The 26,695-nt window shown below is 39.5% G+C and overlaps 1 protein-coding gene across 4 annotated transcripts in view; it reads left to right on the forward strand.

Annotated features, from left to right (window-relative positions):
* Positions 1-26,695, forward strand: part of SLC6A1 (solute carrier family 6 member 1) — a 64,087-nt gene that overhangs the window by 33,452 nt on the left and 3,940 nt on the right. For 3 of the 4 annotated variants that reach the window (XM_074879701.1, XM_074879702.1, XM_074879703.1), the window contains exons 2-14: positions 9,847-10,284; positions 11,024-11,155; positions 12,745-12,845; positions 14,545-14,654; positions 14,774-14,906; positions 16,302-16,436; positions 16,554-16,657; positions 16,964-17,088; positions 19,389-19,501; positions 21,625-21,756; positions 22,328-22,430; positions 23,760-23,860; positions 26,007-26,174. In XM_074879701.1, the coding sequence (XP_074735802.1) occupies positions 10,050-10,284; positions 11,024-11,155; positions 12,745-12,845; positions 14,545-14,654; positions 14,774-14,906; positions 16,302-16,436; positions 16,554-16,657; positions 16,964-17,088; positions 19,389-19,501; positions 21,625-21,756; positions 22,328-22,430; positions 23,760-23,860; positions 26,007-26,174 (1,692 nt within the window). In that variant the 5' untranslated portion in view covers positions 9,847-10,049. The remainder of the gene's footprint in view (positions 1-9,846; positions 10,285-11,023; positions 11,156-12,744; positions 12,846-14,544; positions 14,655-14,773; positions 14,907-16,301; positions 16,437-16,553; positions 16,658-16,963; positions 17,089-19,388; positions 19,502-21,624; positions 21,757-22,327; positions 22,431-23,759; positions 23,861-26,006; positions 26,175-26,695) is intronic. The other variant, XM_074879704.1, reaches the window with a different exon arrangement.

The following is a 26,695-nucleotide window of genomic DNA, read 5'->3' on the forward strand; positions in this document are numbered from 1 at the left end:
AGTCTGTGCAAACGGCAGACCCCTAGCCATTTCTAAAGGAGCAGCTCGAGCAGCTCTCTAGTCTCACTAAGAGGGGTGCTGCCATGCTCCAGTCCAACTCGCACAGTGACACCCTTCAGCAGCACTGCAGGACCACCTCCTCCATCTCTTTTCCCTAGTGGAAGGCTCCATGCCAGCAAATGTCACTATAGTGTCTTCTTTGGGAAGACAATAACATGCAACTTGCCAGACCAGGAAAAATTAAATAACAAACACTACCTCTAGTTACTTACACTGAGATTTATTTTTTTTTTTCTTGCATAAAGGGAGACTGTGATCTTTGCTGGAGCCTTTATGTGCCTTTATTTGGCTTCACAAGGCAAAGAGTCTTTCATACCTAATCATTTGTACATGCTGGAAATAAAAAGAGGCTATTCGAGAAGTGTAGCAATATTATTATTGAAGGTTAGGGGATTGCACTGGCACTCAGAGAAACTCTGCTCTAAATTCTGCCCCAGCCTACTGCTTGGGCAAATTACTTTGCCTTTCTGTTGTACTTGCTGCTCCCTTTTTCTGTCCTGGCTTCCTGCGTTGGTGTGTCTCCAAGGTCTCGTCTTTGTGCAAGTCTCTGAGCCAGCAGAAGCTCAATGCCTTGAAGGCAGGAAGTCAGAACTGCCCAGCTCCTGCCTGCAGCAGCTCAGTGGAACTGCTCTGGCCAAGGCAGAAACTATTGGGGCAACTGTATCACAAATACCAAATCAGGGTGCAAAACAGGGGCCAGTGGGGAAAAAGTTGATGGGCAGGCTGTTTACCACCCTCATCTCCCAAGCAAAGGGGAGAGGGGTGGATGGGAGAAAAGGGTATGTAAGGGAAGCAAATCAAGTGACTGGCAGTACCTGTAAATCAGGACCGTGTTTGATTTCTGCAGTTCAGAGCAGTCAGTAAATCCACTGCTCCACTAACTTATATTTGGCTTGCTTCTGTAGCCAAGAAGGACCTGGTATGTTGGGTTATTTCCTGGGTGTTAGCAAGGAGATACTGGATGCTAAGACAGCATCAACCAGGATGCTGACTGTCACCAGTCATGACCTTTTTTGAACCTCTCCATGTTCCCTAGCAGTTGCATTTTCTACCAGTGTGGGCTCTGAGGGAAGGCCTTTGGGTTTGCACAACACAGATGCTTATTAACACCAATTAGGTCTAAAGAGTGATACCCAACTAATGTGAAGAACAACGGGCAAACCCATTTTTATACAGCAGCAATTTAGATTATTACCCTGCTCTATAAAAATTCAAATAGATGGGAGTCCAGTCAGTAGCCAAGAGTCCAGCTAAGCATGGGAATGCTGTCCTTAGCTGGGCAGCTTCTCTAGAGCAAGGCTTACTGAATATCTAACTGTGGTGAAACTGGATGTGTGGTTGCAGTAGATGGTAATGATTATATTTTGTTGCGTTAGTCAGTATAGAAGCCAATAATAGATATTGTGACAAAGACTTTATTGCAAAGAAATACAACAATGGAAACAGCAAAGAAAACACCGTATTCAATAAGGTAGGAATCACCAAAGTGTCTAAGCAAGCAGGTACCCCACGTTGTAAGGGCTGTTTGGTCTGTTGTGAATTGCTGGAAATCTATTCAAAGTTTGGCCTGGAAGGTTTTTTATGTGTAAATGTAGAGTAGTAGGGGCAGTTGAGTTATAATATACTCAAATATAGCTACCAACAGCCTTGTTAAAATTGCTGTGATTGATTGGGAAGTAATGTTAGTCAGTATAAAAGCTTTGTAGGAGACTGGTTATCAGTAACTCAGTTCTGATATAATTCCATGATGAATGGAAAAAGTTTCTCTCTCCTTGCATCTCCCTCCATAATCAATTGTCTATTTTAAATAAAAATGATACACAGTCCAGATGAAAAAAATCATTGCAGACTTATAAGAAAATATTGCAATTTTTGGCACAGGCTTCAGGCAGACTCCCAAGATTGTCAGGGTAATTTTGCACTTATGGTGCAAGTGTGTTTTGCTTTATCTTTATCCTGATGTTAACAAGAACAAAATTTATTGTCTTTCAAACATAATCTTGCTGTGGGCTATATGGCCTGCACTTTTCATGATTTTGCAACTTGTTTCTTGTTTGTTTCTCTTCTTTGTATTGTGGATTTTTCTGGATGATTACAGAATCCCTGATAATTGTAAAGGTACACCTTTGCTAGTAAGTTCTTCAAAAAGAACTATGAAACATTTTTTGTGGAGGGTGAAGTGATAAATATTTATTTAAGGATCTGACCATAATATGTTCTGATAGCAATACTGTATAAGAGACAAGCACTTTGTGCAGGTTAGACCTTTGTATCTTTTACATCAAGGGTGAATTTCACACCAGGAATGCTCTGTGCACTACAGAAGCTGAATGTAAGTCTCATTACTGAACTGAAGCTGGACTTAGGGAGTAAATGCTTGTGGTTTGGGCTCAAAATTGCGCAGGTATCTCAGAAGGGTTCCCTGTATGCCACAGAAATGTGAGCAGTTCTGGTGACGTTTGGCTTCTGTTTTGCATCTTTGTTTCTGAATTAGTGCTGAATTATTCTTGCATGTGAGGACTGGAAAATTGAAAAGATGATGGTTTTCCTTCTTGGTGGTGGTGTGACTGTCTTCAAGCCATAGTTATGCATGCCAGCTTTGTCACTGCTTCGGATTCTTGTGACAACTTGTGCATCCCATGAGAGACAGATAAGTGCTGTAGAAATGCTGGCACACCTTAAGGAGAGACAAGACAGAATATTTTTAGGAAACTTATTTTCTTTCTTTGCTTCACATGTAGGCTCTACTGGGTAGCTTGAGACAAAATTTGTTCCTTTAAGGGTAGCTAGAACTGGGAGCAAGCAGATGAGTTTTCATGCCATGCCTTAGAGCATGAAGGGACTAGGTGTCAGTGTATTTCTTCAGTATGAGCGAAATCTGTCTGTAAATGTTTACAAATGGGCAAGGGAATGAAGCTCCTACCACTTCCATCCTATCTCCCCTTCACCCCAAACTGATGCCTTCCAGGCACGTGTTCTAGTCTGAGGTGTGAGAGATTGATATTTTAGTGGTACTTAAGATACTATAAACCTATAGTTTGCATCTGTTGTCATCCCACTTCTTTGAGGAAGCAAGGTGCATGCAATCATTTGACAGCCTGATGCCTGCTGCTTTGCTCCCAATAACTTCTGAACCTGTTGATCGGGGTCAGCCATGTTTGACAGAGAAGAATCTAATGTCTTAAAGACTTCTATTTACAAGCTTCATAAAATCAATTTAGAGGCAAGAGATGAAAGTTAATCCATTTCCTGAAAAGTTGCAGTGTACAAGCTTGTACTGGACATCAGAGAAGTCACATAAGGGCATGTCACTATGCATGTCCCAGTACTAAGAAGAAATTCAGCAAATTTCAATCATGTTGGATCCCACTGCAAGATGCAAACTTGACCAATCTTACCTGCTTAAAAGCATTCAAAACTACTTTCTTTAAATGTATTCTCTTAGATACCTTCTTACTGATTTGATCAAAGCCATGTTTTTTGGCCAACCCTGCTTCTTATTACTGGAATGATTATACTTGCTACATCAAATAAGTGATGTGATAATAGTTATTTTTAGTTGTGTTACTGTATTCAAAAAACCTCCACTTCAAGCAGCACTTTTGGGTAACTTTTTCAAAGCAGAGGTGACTGTGGGGGTAGAGGAGGAAATGTCAGTGTACAGGACATGTTTCTATGGCTCTGAAATACACTGTAAGTACATCTTACTGGAACCTGTTTCATAATTCTTTATTCAACCAAGCGTTTATACTTTTTTTTTTTCCCTAACCAATACAGAGTGCTGTTCATAAAATAAGACCTTTGTAGTGCAGCATGTAGGTTTTTAATGCATCTTTTACGCTTTTATATACCCTCTAAAGATTTTCCAGCATGTAGCTCACCTTCTCTCAGCTGACAACAATACATCAGTTTACACCACCTGTAGATGCAGCAGCTTTTGTGGATTACCACTTCATATTTAAGCATGCATAGCTTTCCAAAATGCCTCAGCAAAGTAAACATACAGTGTATAAATAGTTAAGAAGAAAGAGTAGAGAGATGCAAGGAATGTCTGTGTGCAGCTCATACAACCAGGTGTTCAGAGGATGTGTAATTTAGATTTCCTTCTGCAAGTGCTGCTGTTGTCAATGGTGAAAGAAATGTAGCTAGCTGTACAAATTTAATCAGACGGATGCTTAGATCTGTGGCACTCTTACTGCTGTGTATCTGATATATTGATTTATTAATCAGAGGGAAGATTATGTTAAAGTCAAAATGTAGACTTGTATAGGGAAAATCGAAGCTTTTAACTTGAAAATAACAAGCTGCTATGGACAAGCAACCAATCTAATTGAGATCCTACACACAGTCTGTGTTTTGGGCCAACTTCAGAAGTACTACGATCCAGCTGAGGTCCTTCTTTTGTTGCTATATTATCTTTGGAACACCTAATGTGCTTCACTGACTAAAGATGGGAATTAGGGTGAAGTGATGTTTTATTAGTCAGTAAAAATAATAAGAGCCACTATTTATTTTATTCAAGCTAAGTACAAGAAAGCCATTACAGAAAGTCTCATGCCATTAAATTCACCTAAAATCCAATAGTATTTCTGAGATAAGGCCCTGTTGCTATCAAGCTTTTCCGCAAACAGGCATTTGCACAAAACTCAACCCCTTTTTAATTCCTTTAGGTAAAATCAAAGGGAAAATATAGACAGCGGTATTTAGAATTTGCACGTTTTTGTGGTGAAAATAAAATTGCCTGTAGTTCATCTTCTGGAATAGCTATGCTTTTCCTGCCCACATTTGTCTTGCCTCTGATCATTCTTGCTGCAGTTATTATTTCATATTGCAAAAGATCAAGTCAGCTTTAGTTTCTCTTTGCTCAGCATGGTTTGCCAGAGCTCTGTGGAGCACTCAGCTGGGGAATCAGATGCTGGTGCAGATGCAACTGGCATCACTGATTTTGTCACAGTGATGCCAGATTCCACATATCCATCTTAAGAAATTAAATAAGTGAACAAGCACTGTGAAACACTTCTAAAAATTGTGATGGCTTTTCATGAACAGCAGAGACTACAGGGAAGTTCAGAAGAGGTGAACCAAAAGAAAAAAGAATTAGTCTGCTTTGTCTCTTTGTGGGTTGATGTTTTTTGGTGGCTGTTTTTTGTGGCTTTTTTTTTTTTTTCTTTGCGTGATCTGTTTCAATACGCAATTTAGCAATTGTACATAAAGGAAAATTCTCCTCTCGTTAAGAAACCAGAGGTGACGTGGTGGCTGGCGAGCCAGCGAGCATTGCACAAAGTATTGAATCAAAATGAACACTGTGGAAGTCCACATAACTGAGCCAGCTTTTTCATGAAAGATCTAAAGTACCAGTAGGAAAAGTTAGTAGCAGCATTATTCAATGCATATGGGTTTCTGCTGTATATATGTGGTAGAAGAGCATGTGTGATATCACCTGGTGTGCACTATCTATGTGCACAGTATTTTGCTTACTGCTTCCAAACAGTATCCCTGCTATAAAAGAATAATAAAACAGCTCTCCTTGTGGACATCTCAGAATGGAAGTCCAATGAGCTCAGCACTCCTCTTCTTACACTTTCAGTGTTTTAATCCCATCTCATAAGACACTGCTGACATGGGGTATATATTTTGCTGTGAAACTCAGCATATGGATGGCAGTCTTTTGACTTGATTGGCCAATACAAATAGAATCATAAGTGCAAATAACTCATGGCCCCAGTGGGCTCAATTGGAGTCCCACTCAGGTTAGAGGAATAACACCTTTAAAGTTTTATGAAGCCAATGTGGCATTTTATATAACAGCATTTCTTCAGTATTTCTTGAATGGAGCTGCCGGAGTCTTGCCTTGTGTGGAGCCCTTGGAGCTGCTGCACTCCGGGGAGGGAGGAATGCAATGGATTGGAGGGGAGGGAGTAATGAACTTTGAACGTGACAGAGGTTCATCATTTAAAGGAGCCGGGGTTTCCTGCTGAGTGTGTGTGCTTTTGAACTGTTCTTTCTTGCCTTTTGATATCACTCATGAAAGATGATAGTAATATTGCTGTTCACTTTCATTTTATGCAGCCAGTTCTAAACTCTTCAAATCCACTTTTATGCAGACTAGGAGAGAGAAAAATGCTTTTATTAATTAAGTGGCATTCTTTTTGTTCCAGTTTCCCTGGTTGTGCTTATTACCTTGGCTGCTATGTGTGCTTGGCTCTCTCAAGTCATTCTTCTCTAATGTGGTGGTGATGCAGGACAACCAGATGGTGTCCAAAACCCTGTTCTAGAGGGCTTTGTCCTCTTGGCTGAACAACCCTAGTAACTGAAGTCAAGGAAGCTCCATTGTGCCCTGAGGAATGTGGTGGGAAGCTGCTGTGCCCTTCCTAGTACACTCAGTGTTGGCATGAAGGAACCGGGGGAGCAAAGACCGACTTATTTAAAAGATCTCTCCATCTTCTTCCCACAAAGCATAACGTCACATAGCAAGCATCATACCTGCTCTGCTTGCTGACAACTACAATTTGTATTTCATTTTGCCCAAGCCAACCCACAGAGCTTACATAAGTGTCTTTCTGTCCCATTCCATGTCAGACCAATTTTAAATTTAAATCTCAGTGTTGTGGGATATTGCCTAATCAGATTAGAGAGCATGTACCAAGTATCTTTACCGCTGTATTGCTGGTTTCTCTGGATTGTTGTATGTAAATCGTAGTTTTTGAAGTACTACTGATATATGGAGAGCGTGGATTGGAGGTTAGAGGCTACTTCTATTGTTGTAATTTATTATTATTATTATTTCTTAGGCTTGGGGAAAATTATTTTTCATAGCATGAAAACCCCCGACTTTCAAGCCTAGTGAATGAAAGCATATTTTCATTATCTCATACTGATTTGCTGTATTGCCATATATGCACAGATGTCCATGCATAGATATCACTGCCAGTAAAATCTCCAGCATGGTCTCCAAATAGAATAATGTCATTAGCATAGGTCAGGCAGGACAGATGCAAACTGGTCAGTCTCCACCTCTATCCTCTCAAAGTGAGCCCCTGCTGAGTCTTTGGGCTTGCCCAAGCTTGCTGAATACTTGTAGTGTGTGCAATGGGGTGTTTGCCAAAGGTTGTGCTGTACAATGAAGTTAAACACATCTCCACGTGTGACTGTTTGAACTACTGCTTTCAATCTCTTTTAATATTAAAAGCACCAGGCTGCCTGTTGCCCCCCCCCCCCCCCCCCCCCCGCCTTGACATAGACATGTGCATGCTTGCTGGGGTGTCTTGTGACGTTTCAGCCTTACATCCAGCATTACAGTAGTATTGAAACAGGTCTGGGCACCTTCTTCCAGGAGGACTCACAGAATCACAGGTTCTTTGCTTTATTCATGAAGAATTTTCTAACTAACCCTCCAGTTCATCTTCGTCATGGACACTTAGAGTGGACTAAAGTACTCCCTTCATTCAACCAGAGGCTTTAATGCGTACCCACAACTCTCCAGAGCCTGGTAGGGCTGAAACAGCCAGGGCAGGCTCAATGCCCAGCTCTTGCCTGCAGAGCCAGTTTATAGATATGAGGGGGTGAAGCCTGTTGGCTTGGTTGTTCAAGTTTGGAGATGCAACACAGATCCTTTCCTGGAGTACCAGCTGTGAGGATGAGTTTCTCTCTCATTATGAGCCAAATGAGAGATATACATACATATATATCTCTCTATGTAGTGTTGGTTTATTTGGGGATTTTTATGTTGTTTTCAGTTTCTTTTCCCACTCATCCTCAACACACTCAGCCTCTTCCAGTACTTCGAAGCTCCTGCTGATGATCAAGCACAGCCCGAATGTAAATTGCAACAGGACCTGTTTGTAAAAGTACTAGAACACCCAGATGATCCTTCGCTTCGTACAGCCTGTGCTGTCTAAAAAGAAACCCTTTCAGTTCTGTATCTTCATCAGTAGGTGGTGCTGGCAAACTAAACTGCACATTTGTTAGTGCGCTCTTGGAGCTGCCTACACCACCGACTTACACACGTGTAGGTGGGGAGGTCAAAGTTTCAACGTGATCTCGATCTGGCCTCAGAACAGAAGCCCCATTTTGCTGACACAATGATCTGTATTTCCTGGTGCGTAAGGAAATGCATTACCTGAACTGCTCAAACTTCTGACTACAGCCAGAAATGACACTTATTGGTATACAAAATTGGACATACTTGCATTGAAATATGGAAAACTAAGTCCACAGTTTTATGAAGGGGAGATATCTGTACACAGGACTTGTGAGGAGGTGAAAGTACATAAATGGAGTTTCCCTCTTTGAGTCTCATCTTGAAGTAGAACAGAGAGGCAGGTTACAAGCATGATCCTTGTTTCTCTCCTCACCCCAACATACCCACAGCTGGTTCTTCTTCAGCTTCCAACTGAAATTTTTTTTTTTATTACTTGTTGGATGTGGGCTTATAATAAGCATTTTAATCATGCAGCGATCTGAAATGAGAAGTTGAAGAAAAGCACTGTTTATAACAGTCTTGACATGCTTTTTTATGTTTCTTTTAACATAATTTACAATTAGAAGTGAATGGCTGATAATCTCAATCTTCCTTTACACAAATCTGTAAATAAAATTATTGTTGATCATTGCATGACCTCATGGCCAATGTTGCCAACGCTGCCGTAAGGTGTAGCTTCACACTGGCAAGTGTTTCATTTGTTGCAATCTCTGGTTTGAGGACAGGTGACTGGCATACAATAAAAGAAGTTAAGAGGAACTTGACAATAAATTGATAGTGAATGGGCATACAGTAGGCATGCAATAGAGACTAGCTCACTTTTTTTTTTCCAGTTGACGTAGAACTGTAGAAGTTTGCAGGAGTCACACATGCTTTAGAGTTGACTGAAATATCCCAGGTCGTTTTTCAGAATGCATATTTGCTTCCTTGATTTTTCCTTTATTTACATTTTGAAAATGTATATAGTGCCAGTAATGGTTTTTGAAAAGGTGCAAGAATGCAACCCACAGTAGGAAACAAAAACTGAGGGGTGATTACTGCAACCTGTTGTCTTACAGTGCTTATTTAAGCTTAGTGAAACATTTGTCTTTTATTAACAGCTAATTATAACCACATGTAAAACTCCACACCATTACCCAGGATTAAATCTTGTTGCTTCATCTGGTTTATTGTTTAATTCCTTTGGGAGTATTTTAGAGAAAGGTGTGTTAGGTAAGTGCATGCTGTTCATAACTTTTTTAATTCACTATTAAAGGCAGCAAGTGCTATTTCTTGATAGCCACGACTTCTTGTAAATAAAGGAACTTTACAATTGTGAGAATTCGCCTTTACTTTTTTTAAATACAGAACGATTAAATGGAAAAGTTTAATTGCCCAATTTCTGGGCTGTTTTATCTATACTGTACAGTGGACTATTAAATAGAAACCTCATTACTGACTCATCTTACATACATATATATATATATAGAGAGAGAGGGAGAGAGCTCATCTGGGCTATATGCTATGTACACTACGATGCTGCATTTTATAATTATTTTGGTTTTGTGGACTCATAGCTGGGGGGGGGGGGGGGGGGGGGCGAAAAATGAATAACTGAGGCTTGGAGATTGTTTTGGGGGACTATGTTAGTTCTGCCCAGCCTCCTACTGAGTCCATAAGAAAAAATCCAGAGGGCAGAGCCAAGCCCTTTGAGACACCGCATCGCGAAGCTCTTTTGGCAGCGAGGTCTCTGGTCACCGTATGTTTTTAAGTTGCCTAAAGTCCTGCTGAAGCAACGCCGAATCGTGTGATGTTGTGTTTTCCAGGGCGATCCAGCAGCTGGTACAGGATTGCGGCCTAGCTGACACAGACTGCACCCCCGCTGGGGGCTGGGGGGGTCCCGCTTCGCCTGCCAAGCCCCAACTCCGCGGTTGGGCGCCCCCGAGCCGCAAAGCTGCTGTCCACGTGGACTGGTGCTGAAATCTCTCGTCCGGCTGCTGCCAGAGCCTCTCCCGCCAAACCCAGAGACATGGCAACAAACGGAACTAAAGTGGCAGATGGACAGATCTCCACGGAAGTTGATGCTTCGATCACCAATGACAAGCCTAAAACCTTGGTAGTAAAAGTGCAGAAGAAGAAGACGGATGTTCCAGACCGGGATACTTGGAAAGGAAAATTTGACTTTCTTATGTCCTGTGTAGGTTATGCCATTGGCTTAGGGAATGTCTGGCGATTTCCATACCTTTGTGGCAAGAATGGTGGAGGTATGTTTGCTGTTTCATTCTTACAACCTTGATATATTGTATATTAGAACTCACCGTAAAAATTATCAGTAAAACAGAACTTGGTTTTCATAGCTTTTTGATCTGTATAGGTATGCTTTGGGTTTGGTTATGTTTTTGTTGTTGTTTTTTTTTTGTTTGTTTTTTCTTTACACTTGTCCAGGAGAGTTGGAGCCACTTTGGAGTGTGGTGCTCTGCTTTGAGGTCTGTTCTGGAGTTTATTCTAACTTGTAGTTGGCAGGTGTTCTTAAAAGACCAAAAGGTATTAGAGCAGAACTAAAGCACATTGTCCGCCAACCCTTCAGTGCTCTCTTTTGGTTTCAGTTTTTGAGAGGATTGCATACAGCTTGTGATACCGACTCTGAGCTTACCATAAAAGGCTAACTTCAGCTGGAAAGCAGCCAGTTCTGATTAAAGCCTTTATGCTATCTGCATGCTCCTGTGATAGATGAAGGCAACAAAATACAAAGGCTTTTGCATTTTAACTTTTTACTTAAACAGAAAATATTCAAATGATGAAGAGATATATTTTTTCCCCATATTTTCACTTCTTGAGATACTGGTTCAGAAGTGTGCATGTGATTTCCACTAACTCTTTGGAAAAGTTACACTTAACAGGAAAAAAAAGTGGGGGTTTTTTCATATATAATAGGGATGGAAATAGTGGCAACTCAGTAGTGTTTTTCCCCATTGTAACAGACTTTTTCTTCTTTCTTTTTAGGTGCATTCCTGATTCCCTATTTCCTTACTTTAATTTTTGCTGGAGTGCCACTGTTTCTTTTGGAGTGTTCCCTTGGTCAGTATACATCTATAGGAGGCCTTGGAGTGTGGAAGCTTGCTCCAATGTTCAAAGGTATGGTATGAATTTGGGTTATTTTCCCTTTGTTTCCAAGTTGCAAAAGTTGCACACAGTGACAGGGCAAGAATGTTTCTTTATGCCTTCATATTTTTACTTAAACCATAATTTTACAGAAAACCCTAACTTTCTGAGGTGTAAACAACAATTGTGAAACACGCTAGAATATTAATCATTCCCCATTAAAAACAGCAAGAGTTAGACATTAGAATCTCAACAAACTTATTTTTTAACTTGAAAAACATTGATTTTTTGGTTTTTTTTTTTTTTGTTAGGAATATATAAAGACTGTTCAAAATAGCATTTTAAATTTAGCAATATTTGTCTGAGCAGGTATGGAACTCTGTTCACAGCAATTTGGTAAACATTATTTCTAGTCAAGGTCACAGAGCTTTGTATCTCCTGTTGTTCTCTATTGAAATTCAAAGGCCAGCCACTTTAAAGATGGCAATTTCATACTGAATTGCGTAAGACAAGCTCACTCCACACTTTGATTTTTAGCTAGTTCGAGGTTTCTCGTTGCTAGAACCTCAAGATTTTAGTCTAGATTCTGCACAGACCCACAAACCTCACAAACTGTCTTTTCACCCTCTAGTCTTAAATCCTTTGACACTTAAGAGCTCATGATCTGACCCCTGGGCCAGAAGAGGAACAAGTTACACATTGATTTATAAACTACTTCACACAGTAGGATGGACAGTAGCATAGGGTGAGCTAAAAGTTTGTTTAAGTAGATTTTGTTCTAGGAAATTTTGTACTGGGAAAACCCAGGGAGAGGAAAATGTTTCTCACAGATAAGTATCCTAACTTTGCTGGAGTTAATGGTGTTGGTAGGGGACACAATGCAAGGTATCATCGTTTGGATGAGATGTTGGGGGATATGGTGTAGGGGAGAACTTTGTAGAGTAGGGCTGATGGTTGGACTTGATCCCAAGGGTCTTTTCCAACCTGAATGATTCTGTGATGCTGTGGTATAGATCCTGCTTTGCATTATACTGATTATTTTCAGCACTTGCTCGTGTTTAGTGTCATGTGGTAACTGTCACCAGCCTGAATATTTTAAAATACCCCTGAATTCTCCATGTAGAGTAGAAGACAAGTCATTCTCATTGTGGAACCCCTGACATTTCTTTAGTCTGAGATGACATAATAGCATTATACTAAGCATCAAGCACTTGGATCAGTGTATTAAATGGACAGCTGGTCTTATAATTCATACTCAACTCGCATGCATCTGCCAGAGGTTTCTGTGGGACTGCTATTTCACAGAATGAGCTGATTTAGCTCATTTCCCTAGAAGTAAAAAATACCTGTAAAATCTCAGCAGCAGCAGATGTGACTGCTTACTGCAACACACAGAGAACTGGACATGGTGATTAAACTTATAGATGACCTAACTATCACTCAAATTAGTGACCATTTTATAAGGGTATTTCTAAAAATTTAACTTGGCTTCTACAAAATTCCATAAATGGCATCTGCCCCATATGTTATATTTGTCCTTCTGAACTGCAGCTCTTCAACTGACACTTGTACAAACATTACTAAAAGTTGCCTTCTTTTGTTTCTTCTTTTCTTCTTTACAGGTGTGGGACTAGCTGCTGCAGTCCTTTCCTTTTGGCTAAATATTTACTACATTGTGATTATTTCATGGGCCATATACTACCTGTATAATTCCTTTACCACTGTAAGTGGGGGGCAGGGGGGAAGGGGTGGAATTGTTTGTTGGATGTAAAGCAAAGTGATATGTAGATAAGCTGATTAATCTGTCTCACTGTAAAGGTGTGAGGTTAACACAAAATGCATAGAAATCAGGAGGATAAGCCCTTTCTTGCTAAAGGAAAGCTACTTTGTAAAAATCCCTCCTTTTTAATTTCCTTTTCTGCACAAGAAATGTAGAATAGAAAACTGTGAGGAAAATATTCCGTTCCAAGAATACCAGTGGAGAAACATAATAATAGGTTATTATTAGCCACAGGCTTCTCTTTCTTACTGATTTGTTTAAATTTCCCCATCTTAATCTTCAGAGCCACAGCTCTTTCATCTCTACCCTTTTAGTTTCACTTATTTTCTGTCTCTGCCCTTTAATCGCAAGCATGCTTCCTTGCTTCTCTGCTGTGCTAATGAGAGTACTTGTACCCCTTTGCCTTCAAGCTTCTAGGCCAGTAACTCACCTGAGAGAAATTCTAGTGTGTAACTGAGTTGGTTTTTTTTTTTTTTTTGTCAATAGCAGCCACACAAGTGTTAGATTTTTGGGAAACAGTATCATTGCAACGTGGTTTAATGGTGGAGGGGTTTATTAAAGAAATCCCCATGGAATGGAAGGTCTGTGATGGAATGGAAGCTCTGAACTTCCGTTCATTGTTGTTATTTTCACTTTGTTTTCTTTTCTTTTAACTTTTATTTTTAACTGCCTTTTTTTCCGTCTCAAGGATGATTCATCAGCTGAGTAGGTCTTGTCTGATTTGTGGGGTTTGGCCATCTGAGGAAGCATTCTTACATAAGTCTCAATAATTAATGCATTATTGTTCAGTTATTGTCTCTTCTACAGATTTTGTTCATGCTTGCCTGTTCTCAGCTTTAGAAACTTGTCCATTGACCAAATTTGCATTAATTACTGTCTGGGAGTGACATGATCGTTTCTTTTTTTTCTTATCCTCAGATCTGTTATTGATGTGAAAGGTCAGTCACAGTCGAAGTGGTGCACTGGCCCATATTAGATGAACATTGACTTCTAATTCCCTTGAAGCCTCTTATCCTTGTATTTATAACATGCACTACCCTAATACAACATTTTCTGAGAGGACTTTCCAAGATTTGCCAGCAGAAGAATATCTAAGTTGTATCTAAATGAGATTAATTCTAATGGACATGATGTGGAAACAGGTTCTGCTTCTCAGAACTTCTGAAAGATAACAGCATAATGGACACATAGAAAATGCATGCAGAAAATAGAAAGTTTACATTTTTCTAATTGTCCCCTGATCTGAGGGGAAAATTAAAATCTCTGGTCAATAACCATCACACCTTTACTATCCCTAGTGCAACAAGAGGTAACAGGACCTCCAGGAGGTCCTTTCTGCTGCCCTTATTTCTTGTAGTGCACTCGATGTGCTCTCACATGCTGAGAGGCATATCCAGAGCATTTGGGCTGATATATGAAAGAAAGAAATAAATATTTTCACATCTGATTCACAAAATTGATATGAAGTTAAATAACTTATGTGACAGACATGCACCCCAGGGAGGTCAGTGCACTGCAGAACTCAAAGTATATTAGTTCTCCACTTAACTGTCATTTCTAGTAGAGAGAGAGATACCTGAGGTAATACTTACTTAAAAAGTGTTTGACTGCTTAGGTTTTTCTCTCTCTCTTTCTTAAATAGACTCTTCCTTGGAAACACTGTGAGAACCCATGGAACACTGACCGCTGCTTCTCCAATTATACCTTAGCAAACACCACCAACATGACAAGTGCCGTGGTTGAATTCTGGGAGTAAGCTGATAATTTTCCTCTATATCATTCCTGTGCATATGCAAGGATCAGCTTGTTATCATTCATATACAATCTTCTGAATTAGTTGTCAAATACACCATTCTGTTGGCTTATTCTAGACGCAACATGCACCAGATGACTGATGGATTGGAAAAACCGGGGCAAATACGATGGCCGCTAGCAATTACTCTAGCAATTGCCTGGATTCTGGTGTATTTTTGTATCTGGAAGGGGGTAGGCTGGACTGGAAAGGTAAGATTAAAAAGTACTGTAAATACCTTTCAATTAAAAATGCCCATTTTACTCAAATATTCTGAAAATTCTTGAGGTAAGAGGCACTGGGGACAGTTTTGCTGGAATAGCTCTGTGAAGTATTTAATTTCTATCTTTCTTGAATTGATACAGCACCATGTTTTTGAAAGAGCTGGCTCCTCTGTAGCTAGGTCTGACCACAGTCTTAGATGGTATGTTCACTCACAGACTTCTTGGCTTTGCCAGGTATAAAATTGCCTAAAAACATGTCTGCTTGTTCCTGGGGTGAATATTCTAGCTAGTTTGGATAGCAATAGAGTGAGGATGCAGTGGTTTGGCGTCAGTGAGAAGCATGCACTTATTGCACAGCTCTTGCTGGACTTAGATATGTAAGTGTCAAAGCTGTATTGCATATAAGAGCTACTCCCTCCTTTCCTCATGCTGAATGAGAGCCGTAGGTGGTTCTTGCCACAGGCATGCTTGTGTCCTGTGCTTCTTGGAGTCTGACTGGCTTCTGAGTGCAACATAGAATTTACTAGTGAATTAAAGGAAATTATATTGTTGACGGACCTTTCTCCAGGAATGACAGGGCAACAGCATCTGACATTGGCATATACCTTTCCCTCTCCCCAAAATGACTGGAAGAAATCTTAGGGAAATGAAAAGCCGCAGCCATGAGGCTTGGTGGCAACTGGAGGCTTGGGTTATAAGACCTCAGGTTTGGTGTAGAAGACTAGGATTTTTTCATACTGAAAGAACGAATTGTTAAGTTTTGACAAGACGGTTGTTACTGTGACCCACTTCAAGCTGCATGTTGATCATGGCCTAGTTAAGCTCAGACCAAACCATTTTATTTCTTCTATCCGCAAAGAAGGCGGCAGAAAGAGGGCTGACTTTGTTTCTTTGGAGTCTGACTTCATAGTGTCTTTTTTATAGGGCTTTTGAAAAGCCAAGAGAGAAGGACCCTCTATATCAAAACACAGATGAGGAGACAGCATGAAAAATACAAGAGCAGCTGTCTGAGAGGTGGAGAAAAACTAACAGATGTTGTTCTACAAGCAGGGTACTGGTGCCATGAACCTTGTGCTTTTGGGAGCTCCCCCTGTTGAATACAAAAAACCCAAAAGCATGAGCCCCTCATGCAAAAATATCTGATTCCACCTTCAGGAAAATCGGCAACAGCCACCTGCCTTGTAGACGACATGGTATTTAGGGAATTCTGCAGTAGGCGCTGCCCTTTCCACACCAAGCCTTTCCATTGATAAATGCTTCTATGTTAAAAGTCAGCCTCAGTTGCTGCTACAGTATTTTTAGGGAGCAAATATTTTCTGAAGTGTTAGCAAGCAAAGATCATTCTTCCTTCCACACTTACAATGTCTTGTTTCTTCACATCAGGTGGTATATTTCTCTGCTACTTATCCCTATGTTATGCTGCTTATCTTGTTCTTCCGTGGTGTAACACTGCCTGGAGCAAAAGAAGGCATTTTATTCTATATAACTCCCAACTTCAGTAAGCTTTCAGACTCTGAGGTAAATATTCAATCCTTGTAAACAAAAGTTTCACTACTAACTGTTCACCTTTCAGACATATGACCTGCTCCTCAAGTGCAGAAACAGATTTTTAAAAAAATTATTTCCTGCAATCAGGTTTGGCTGGATGCTGCCACACAGATTTTCTTCTCCTATGGTTTGGGTCTTGGTTCACTGATTGCCCTTGGAAGTTACAACCCTTTCCACAATAATGTTTACAGGTAAGGAGATGCCTGCACATATTACAATGGCATTTTCCTGTCTCAGCTGGAGCTGGATTCTGTCTTTCTGTGTACTATAGCATTGATATAAAGTGCAGTCTCAGATCTGACTATGAAATGTTTATGTCTAACTAGGATTGAGATGTATAACTGCATTTACACTAATAGGAGAGAGTATGACTTGTCCAGCATGAAATGGAAACCAAACTGTGAAATCCTAAATCGTGAAATCTTTTCACAGGAAACAAGCTGATGAACAGTAGCACTGCTTTACCTACTGCTTAAAGCACCTTACTTTTGTTTCAGGGACTCCATCATAGTGTGCTGCATAAACTCATGCACAAGCATGTTTGCTGGCTTTGTTATCTTCTCCATTGTTGGATTCATGGCTAATGTCACAAAGAGGCCTATTGCAGATGTTGCAGCATCAGGTATCCAATATATTTTTCTCTAAGTTGTTCAGTGGCATCAGTTATTTTTTTGTTTGCATGTTGTATCCAACTGCTTCATGTAATTGTTCAAAATCCCTCCCTCAAAACGTTCCTCAGCTCCCTGTCATTTCAGTCGCCCTTACTGGTTGCAGAAGGGAGAGCATTGTTTCAAACCTCTCAAGGCAGCGCCAGCAAAATCATTTCATGTCGAGCAGACTGTCTGCCTGCCTGCCTAGTGCTCTCAAACCTTTGGTGTGGAGAGTGGGCAGCCAGAGACTCATCTTGGGCTGACGCAGTGAATGCTAATGAATACTACTTGCAGGGGATGCATTTACAAGAGATGGCAGCAGTTATCTGCTTCAGTGCTTAGCTGTGACATCAGATTATGAGCCTCTTGCTACTGAAATTGTTGAAAGCAAACTGAAAGGAGGAATGATGGTCATTGTGGTTTTGGAGCCTATATTCTCAAATTCAGCTGGGTTTTTGAGTTCCTTTTACTGTTTCTTGAGGTTAAGCCCTTTGAGACAGCTCCATTTCTCACCTGTTCAGACCTACAGCCATCAGCCAGTTTTATGGGACCCTTTAATATGAAAGTCATTTTACTTAGGGGGCAGTAAGACGTCCGTGGAAAAATTCTGCTATTCTTTGCAGCTCCTTGTCTGTCTTCCAGATGAAAAAGCTTAAAGTAGCAGAGCAGATGGTTGCCCTAATGCAGCTGGTGTACCAGATACTCATTTAGCAGTTCTGGCCACAGGGGCGGATCTGATAACTGAAAGCTTGGTTGGAAGTCACTGGTGGACAAAGTATGTCTTGCTATACTAGCAAATATATCCCATTGATGAAATATTTCCTTAGTTAGAAAAGTAGAGAATTTAAGCCCTAAAAATAATCTTTAATAAGCCACACATACAAAGAAATTAGGAAAATAATTATGACGGCATACACTGTTGTCAAAAAATGCTATGGAAAGTCAGTGGTGTGTGAAATAAGCTTCTTGGATTTATATATTTGATACAGATATAACTATATAGAGACTACACCTACAAACAGAACAATATATATCATATTAAGCTCCTAAATACATTTTAAGGTACCTAAGATAATAGACTTCTGAAAGATGCCCATGATGTCCTGTGGCCACTAATTGCAAAGGATATTTGGAAATTTGACCTTTTAATTAAGGTTTCTATTTCTCCTAGCAAGCTCAGAAACTGGCGCTTTATTTTAGCACCGTGAGACATGTTGTTTTGCAATCTTTTATACAGCTTTGCAAAACAAACAGTATTATTAAAAGCTGTAGCTGCGTGTTGGTGGAACAGAGTAAAATTAAGAACATATGTATCTTAAGTTATTTCGCTTTTACTACTGCCATTGGGAAGGCATTCCAATCATATCTGCTATTGCTAGCAAGTAATTGTTTTAAAATCTGCATTGCATTTACTTTGACAATTCAGGTGTCCAATGCCACCCCTTGCTTCACTGGTTTGAAAGTTATCACTGTCCAACCAGTTGTCACGGACAGATTTACTTTTAACGAAAACTGAAATATCAGATACCCCCCTTTAGGTAAAGCGCACTAATTTTATTTCTGTGATTATTTAGTTTGCTACAGGTTTCCCTCTTAACCCGACATCAGCTGGCTTCCAGCTATGCTATGACAACAAAAAGAGCTCCTTTTTTAATAAGAATTTATATTCTCCTTCCAACACTATGCCCCCCATCAGCAGCTAGTAGGAACACAAATGAAAAGGTTTGCCTGTTCACAACTACATAATTTATTAAAACGTGTATTTTAAGATAATTAAGGGAATGGAATAGCAAATGGGAATGCAATAAATGCTGGAAAAATGTCTTCTCCATTTCTGAGCTGTCTTTGTTTCTCTTCTGAACTACCTGGTGCAAAGCAAAGGATTACAGCTATCAATAACTATTTGAGAGGGGGAGAAAGCTGATCAGTACCTGAAGATGTAATCCTAGCCATTAACATTCCCCATCTTTGCTATACAAAGGTGTCTCTTAGGAGCAGCTTCTGAACTGCATCTAGTATTTTCTTTGTTTGCTTGCTTGGTTTTGGGGGTTTTAGGATTTTTTTGTTTTCCTTTGGTTGGTTCATTTTAAAAGCAAGCCTTGTGCACTGACTTCTTGGTCAGTGAACACTGATTAAGCTGAAATCCCTGGTCAGATGCTGCCTCTGTGGGTCAGTCATTCAAATATATCTAAAGCCTGTGCATCAACAGGAGGAAATAATCACAACACCCAATCAATCACGTTGACCTTTTCTCTCCTGTTTCTCCTACCAGGCCCTGGACTGGCATTTCTAGCTTATCCAGAAGCAGTGACACAGTTACCAATTTCTCCTTTGTGGGCAATACTGTTCTTCTCCATGTTGCTTATGCTCGGAATTGACAGTCAGGTAAAACTGGTGTAATAATTAATAATGAAGATAGCTTTTATGCAACTGTATGGTGCAAGGTTGGCCTCTCTGTTCATTCTGCACTGCCAGCTGTTAGTGGTGCAGAATGGTTTCTGGAATAATCAGATAAATAATAGGAGGTACTAAGGAGAGGGAAGACTAAGAGGTTCAAGGAGCCTGGAATAGTAAAAAGCTGATACTAAGACACTTTCACTTTGTGATGAACTGGTGGAAGCATATACAGAATGTGCAGAAAATTTATTCTGCAGACAAAAGGAACTTTCTTTGAAATCTTAACCATTCAATCACAATATTAAAAATACCTTTGCGTGTTCATTAACATAGGAGACACTGGGATATGCTTTACAATATGTAGATGCCACAAGTATTTCTGAAAGGCAACTTCAGAACTTACCACGTGGAGCAAAAACATGCAGTGCACATTTCATTTCAAGCATACAAATGTCAGGAGCAAATTCAGGAGGCAGTAGGCTCATTATTGAGGACATCCTGGGTCTTAGTGTGTTCTAAAATCACTTCCCAGTTGTAAGGATCAAGACTTAATGGTTCAGGCCTTAGGTAAGAGTTATAGATGGTATCCAACAACAGGAAATGGATTGGGAGGCACACCCTAGAGGTTCTGCAAATCCAAATAAAACATTCTCTCAGGTTACTGTCTAGATTGAATAATTAAATAATGAAATAATTAAGTCATGAAATCGTTTAAAAAAATGTTTATTGCAAAATGAACAAAAAAGCACACAGAACAAGAAAAAGCACTTTACATGCTAGAAGGGACTACGTCCAACAAAAGCATTCATTAATCAGTAATACTTTTAATGCAGATAGAAACTATATTGTAAACACTAAAATCACCCTGTCTTATTTTGCAAAGCGTATGTTGAGGACTTTGTTAGGGAAGTCCCTTCTGCCTGCTGAAATGTTTGGTCATTTGTATGCGACTGGTCATAGGCAGATGTGTTAAATCTACTTGCAATCAGTTGCAGTTGTCAAACCAGCACCTTACAGTTATTAGCACAGTCTTCATAGCACATAAAGGAATATGAGAATTACTAGCTTAGTACTGTACTAGTCTTTCAGTAGAGAAAATCCATCATTTTCTGTAAATCCAAGTTAACTTCAGCCTGTGAACCAAAATACAAAAAGACCAAGAGGGCATTTTATCCTGCATCATGAAAGGAAGCTGACAATTTGTTTTCCATTTCTTCGTTTTTCAATAAGCTTCAGGCTTGACATTAAAACCTATTGCTCAATCGGGGAGGAAACTACTGTGAAATTAATTGGGTCAAAAATATTCTTGAAAGAACTTGTCTCTAGGCAACTAACAGCTGAGGAAGGTAGTCTAATATTATTAAAAAGAATATATATCTACAGGCTGTCATGCTTTCTTCATTTTCTGTCTATCAGAAACATTTCATACACTATAATTTATAGGAGCTGTAACTATTGGTTAAATTCTGATTGCACTGCTGGAAATTAATAAAACTTTACATACATTCCATTTTTCACTATTTCAGCCATCATTCTAATAACATTAATTTTCAATATATACATACCAAAAAAAAATCTGATGTATGGCTATGCTTTCAATTTGGAGGACCACATCCTCATCAACAATCTTTCCTGGGGATAGAAAAAGTATCTGGTTTATTATAGATGAGAATCAATCTTGTGTCTTTAACCTTCACCACGAAGCACTAATCTGATTAGACTTTTTGTGTCTGTTGGCTTTCGTGTATGTGAGTAAATCACAGGAAGGAGCAGTGTAAGTTTTTGAAGGATTTAGGGGTCAAAGCCTTCAACTGTAGGTGTATCCTCTTTTATAACAAGAATGAGTACTATGTTCATAAAGCACATGCTGTAGTTCATGGTTTGGAATTTTGAGTGTTTTTCTAGCTGGAAATCTTTTTGCACAGATCTTTTTAGACAGAAACAAGGATATTCAGAAGCATTGCTTCCACTGAAGTCAAGTGAATTTTCATTTATCATTTAATGGATGCAGCCTCAAGCCAGTGATGGGCACAATTGAAAACTCCTCCCCTAAATGTAATCCTGCTGTTGTACTGCATTGCACTGTATTTTATTTCTAACTTTACTTGCAGTTCTGCACTGTGGAAGGATTCATAACAGCTTTGGTGGATGAATTTCCGAAGTTACTGCGCAATCGAAGAGAAATCTTCATTGCTGTTGTATGCATTGTTTCCTATCTGATAGGGCTGTCCAATATTACTCAGGTATGTTCTGTATAAGAATGTGATCTTACGTCTACTGTACAGCATCTGCTTTATTTCTCCCTTCCCCTGCTCCAACCAGAAATCATTGCAGACCATTGAAGTGGCAGGCATCTCTTATCAATGCTATCTAAAGACTTCAGGCAGCAGACATTAACTTATAAGTGTAAAATGCCTGTAGTCCGTGGATGCAGTTTGTCCTACTTCATGGTTCAGCTGACAAGAAAATACACATCTCTGCAGTCTGTCTTACAGCCCAAGAAGTGGTAGCTAGGGATACTCTCCATTGCTTCCCGTGATCTACTAGATTGCAAACTATTTGAGGGAAATGATGGAATTATTGAACAAAAAGGAGTAAAGTGAAATTAAACCAGTTAATTGAATTCTAGCAGTAATCTAATTTTGTCAGTATTGACCTCAAGCGTTAGAAAACTTTAACCTCTTAATTTTAATTAATTTACATTAATATGTCCCTAACCTATTTGCCACTGTTAGTTTGTAGCTTGCATTTTAATCTGTCTTGATATTGGAGTCCTTACTATGTATTTTAACACTTCCTTCTTATATGTTTTAGGGTGGAATCTATGTGTTTAAGCTTTTTGACTACTACTCTGCCAGTGGAATGAGTCTCTTGTTTCTTGTATTCTTTGAGTGCATCTCGATATCCTGGTGCTATGGTAAACAATATGTTTTTATTTTTTCCATAAGCCGTACGCATCATAAGGATACTTCATCTACTGATTTGTTCTCTTGTGTGTGCACATGCTGAGGTGGAACTGAAATTGGCCTTGTTTTATATGCATATAATTTCACTGAGGTCTCAAAGTTAGCTTGTTGGCTCTTTAAAACACCCTGTGTCTAAGCCTGGAAGTCATTAGATGCTAAGTGTTTCAGGAATACTAAAGAGATGACATCTCCCTCTTTCTTTTTTTTTTTTTTGGGTTTTGGGTTTTTTTTTTTTTTTGGTTTTGGTTTTTCCCTCCCGTCCCCCTTCCTTGGAAAGCCTGGATCTTCAGAGGTGTTAGGTACTGCTGTTCTCAACATAATGACTTAGGTCTTTTGGACTTTGTAATGTTTCCTTTCCAGAAATGACTCTCTCACTCTAGGATCTTGTAGTGAGAGCCAGGCTCCTTGGTCAGTTGTGTCTTGCATAATTGCCCTAAAATATCCAGAAAACTGGACTGGCAAACTCTGTGTTTAAAGATTAATGAATATGTTTCATATTCTTGCCAGAGTATTTGTGCATTTGACCTTAGTTCTGTGTTAGCTAGTTCAAGGACCTACTCCCATCATTACTAAGGCACTTAGCTTATATTACAAAACTGATTCAGAGCTAGATAACGGGAGTCTTTCTGCTGTCTTAATGGGCTTAAGTGGATGGAACAGCATTTTATAGGGGAGAGATACTGCATAAGAATCCAAAAAATGTGAATGGAAAAATACACTAGCTAAATAATGAAGAAATCAAACTTACAAAGAATACGGTCAACATACCTTTTAGAAGATGATGGAGTGCTGGTAGGTAACAGCAGCAGCAGAAGGGCTACTCTTTGGTATCATTTGCAGTTCTCCATGTATATGGTATGCATATATCCACACAGAGTGAAGCTGGATAATGCTAGGATGGGTTTATTTTAAAAAAGAAAAAAAAAAAAGTTTATGAAATATAATTCAAAATCTCTTGTTCTACCAAGAATTAGGGTTGAAATTAACCAAGAGCATTCGTTGCATCTGACCTTCAGATGTACAGACTTCCTCAGCCTTTGCATGGGAATAGGTTTGCTCGTTGCTAATTAATTATGATGCAGAAGAATGAGAACAAATGATTCTTGGTGCATCTGAGTTTGCACATTTCTCATTCAGATAGGTGAAAGGTTATGCTGGGGTCTGTATAGAGCTTCCAAATATACCGCATTGTTTATGACATCGTCTCTCAAAACCACTGAGCTTTCAATTGAATTAATTATCTGATATATTTCTATGCTGTTTCTTATTTCTGTATTTAGGTGTTAATAGATTTTATGACAACATCCAAGAGATGGTGGGATACAGACCCTGCATCTGGTGGAAACTCTGCTGGTCATTTTTCACTCCTATCATTGTGGCAGTAAGGAACAAACTTTTATTATATGATTCAAAGGATGTAAATGAGGTGGCCTATGTACTACAGTGTTGTCATTGCCACCCCCGCAGGTTCATATTAACTCTGACCTCATTCCTTTTTTAAGGATTTGAACAATTCCATTGAGGCAATAAGCAAAACCCAGTGTCATTAGAGAAAGCCTGTGCCCTAAGAAATGCCCTAAAAAAAACACTCAAATTGCCTTGCTCAATTTCAAGACTTGTATTAGTCCTCTGGAAATGATAACTAGTCAAGAGTTTGATTGGCAGAGATAGAAAACTGTAAGAAATAAATTTTGACCATTTCTTGTATTCTTAGATAAAATTTAGCAATCTCTCTAAAGTCTAAGTTTTCCATATACACAAAAATGCCCATAGTTTATAAACTGAATTCCTTCACAGGCACTATTCTGGTAATAGACTAGGACTGTAAACTGATGTTCTCTCATGGGATTCTGTAGCAGATATTACCCAGTTTATATTACATTGCTACCATTTTTTCTGGCAAACTTGCAAGGATTTTGTGCACTGGAAACCATAATATAGTCTTTTCCTGATTCTAAACTTTATCCAGTTAAGCCCATACAGTACTTTTTGAAATAATAAGCAAAGAAATGTAAATTTACTACACATAATGTAGACAACCCAGATGCAATATAAAAAGCTGTTATCAAGTAGACACTATTACACATGACACAATACTTCTCACTCACTGATATTTCTCTGATAGTCCCATATAGATAGTCATACAAAAGCAAACAAAGAGCACTAAAGAGGGGCACAGAAATGTGTTTGTATTGAGGGTTCCGTGATTAATCTCTACCCAGATGAAGGCAGCTTTCATTTTTCTGAAAATAAGTGTTCAGGAAGGCGCAAAAATGCATTTTTGTTTATTTTACTGGCGTAGAAGGAAGATGACCAACATTGTATGTAAAACTTACCAGACTTCTCCTATCCTGTAAAGTCTTCAACAGAACTTGTTGTCCAGTGCAAGTTCAGAGGTGGTGATGACGCTAATAAAATCTGCCTCTCTGCATTCTCCCCTCTGGGAATATGTTCTGCACAAGGCCTGAACCTGGGATCAGAATGAGCTTCCTTTTTGCTGGTTCAGTTTAGCAAGTTTCCCTGATGCAGGCTGTTTTAGACATTTGAATCAGGCCAGGGTAGGACTCTTCTTTGGGAACTTAAAGGAAAAAATACCATGTTGGCAGGTCATCTGTTTGAAAACACAACAAAAGCAACCCACAATGCTGCTGATCGATGGTACAGTATATATGTGTATGCAGGTATTATTCCCCAGGACCCCCATCTTTCCCAATAGCCCCCTTCCCTCTGATTTTGTGCAGGTTATCTGAGGACTCTACTAGTACCAGTGGATTCCCCGTACCAGCATACCTGGATAATCTGAGATGCAGGTTATGTATGTGAAAATATAGTGTTAACTTGAAACATTAAGATTAATTTTGGTAAGAAGCTTCTTGGGGAAACTATCTCCTCATCTCTTGTTATTGAAAAATTCAAAGTGGTTTTTGAATTTCATAGGATAAGATCTGTTATACAGACAAATCAGTAGCCACTTACTGAACTGCAGGTTCCACTCTGACTGCCCTCATTTTTCATTACAAGTTTGTTCCGAGGATCTGAACAATATCAAAGCCTCTGGGCCAAGCACTCTTAGGTGGTGATATTAGAGAGGTCAGTGCAGAGCCAGGCTTTAAAGAATGTTTCTTATTCAGAGCCTCTAGGATTCTGCTGCTGACCAGTAAAGGAGAGCTGTACTGAAACTATTATTCAAATAAGAAAGTTAGTGGAAACAAACAAACAACTTCACAATTTCAGATTTACAGTTTCATTATTTACACGTTCCCACACTAGAGATTAAGCTAGCAGGGAGTCAGTCAGTGCAGTGGGCTGATATCTGCCTGTTTCCTGCAACCTCCATCTGGAAGACTGACCTGCAGGCCCCATCTACAAGCCAGTGCCCAGCAGCCATCACCGGGGACCAAAGGAACCCTTTTCTCCCTGCCTGGATGTAAAAGCAGGCTTGAGGTCCAAGTCAATCCAGAAAAGCTCTTGAACACAGAACACTCTGGAAATCTCATCCAAACCTTCTTTTTTGCTGTATTTTGCAGGGAGTATTTATCTTCAGTGCTGTCCAAATGACTCCACTCACAATGGGAAGTTACGTTTTCCCAAAATGGGGCCAAGGGGTTGGCTGGTTCATGGCTTTGTCTTCTATGGTGCTGATACCAGGCTATATGGCATATATGTTTCTAACCCTGAAAGGCTCCTTAAAACAGGTAAGTCTCTCTTTTTTTTTTTCCCTGACCACATGACTTCATCTTGAGAAACCTGTGCACACTGATAAAAGATTGCTGGGCAGTTATTTTCTACTATATATTTCCTGTGGCCTCACTTGCTTAGCCCTGTTATTTTCCATCAAGCTGGAAAAACATAAAACCAAGTACTAAACAGACAAAAGACAAGACAGTGTCTGTGCCATCTGTTGTTAAACATAATTCACTGCATTAAATGTGGTCCTTATCTCTGGGTTTTGATAGTTTCAGATACATTGCATCCCAGCTCCTTACACCTTGAAAACAAAATAGCAGTTTACAAAATATGTAAATTTGTCCTATTAACAGAAGACATACCATCATGTATCAAGGCGGGTGATGCTCTAAGGAATTGGAATGAAACTCTTGGGCCTAAACCCACATAACTCTTGGTTTCCATGAGTCTGCTCACAGTGACCCTATTTAGCATCTCCCTGCAATGTGATGAAAGATTTGAGCTCCTGTTCTGCGTTACACCCATTCTA

This window comes from Strix uralensis, chromosome 10 (genome assembly GCF_047716275.1).
Source record: "Strix uralensis isolate ZFMK-TIS-50842 chromosome 10, bStrUra1, whole genome shotgun sequence".
Taxonomy (NCBI): Eukaryota; Metazoa; Chordata; class Aves; order Strigiformes; family Strigidae; genus Strix; species Strix uralensis.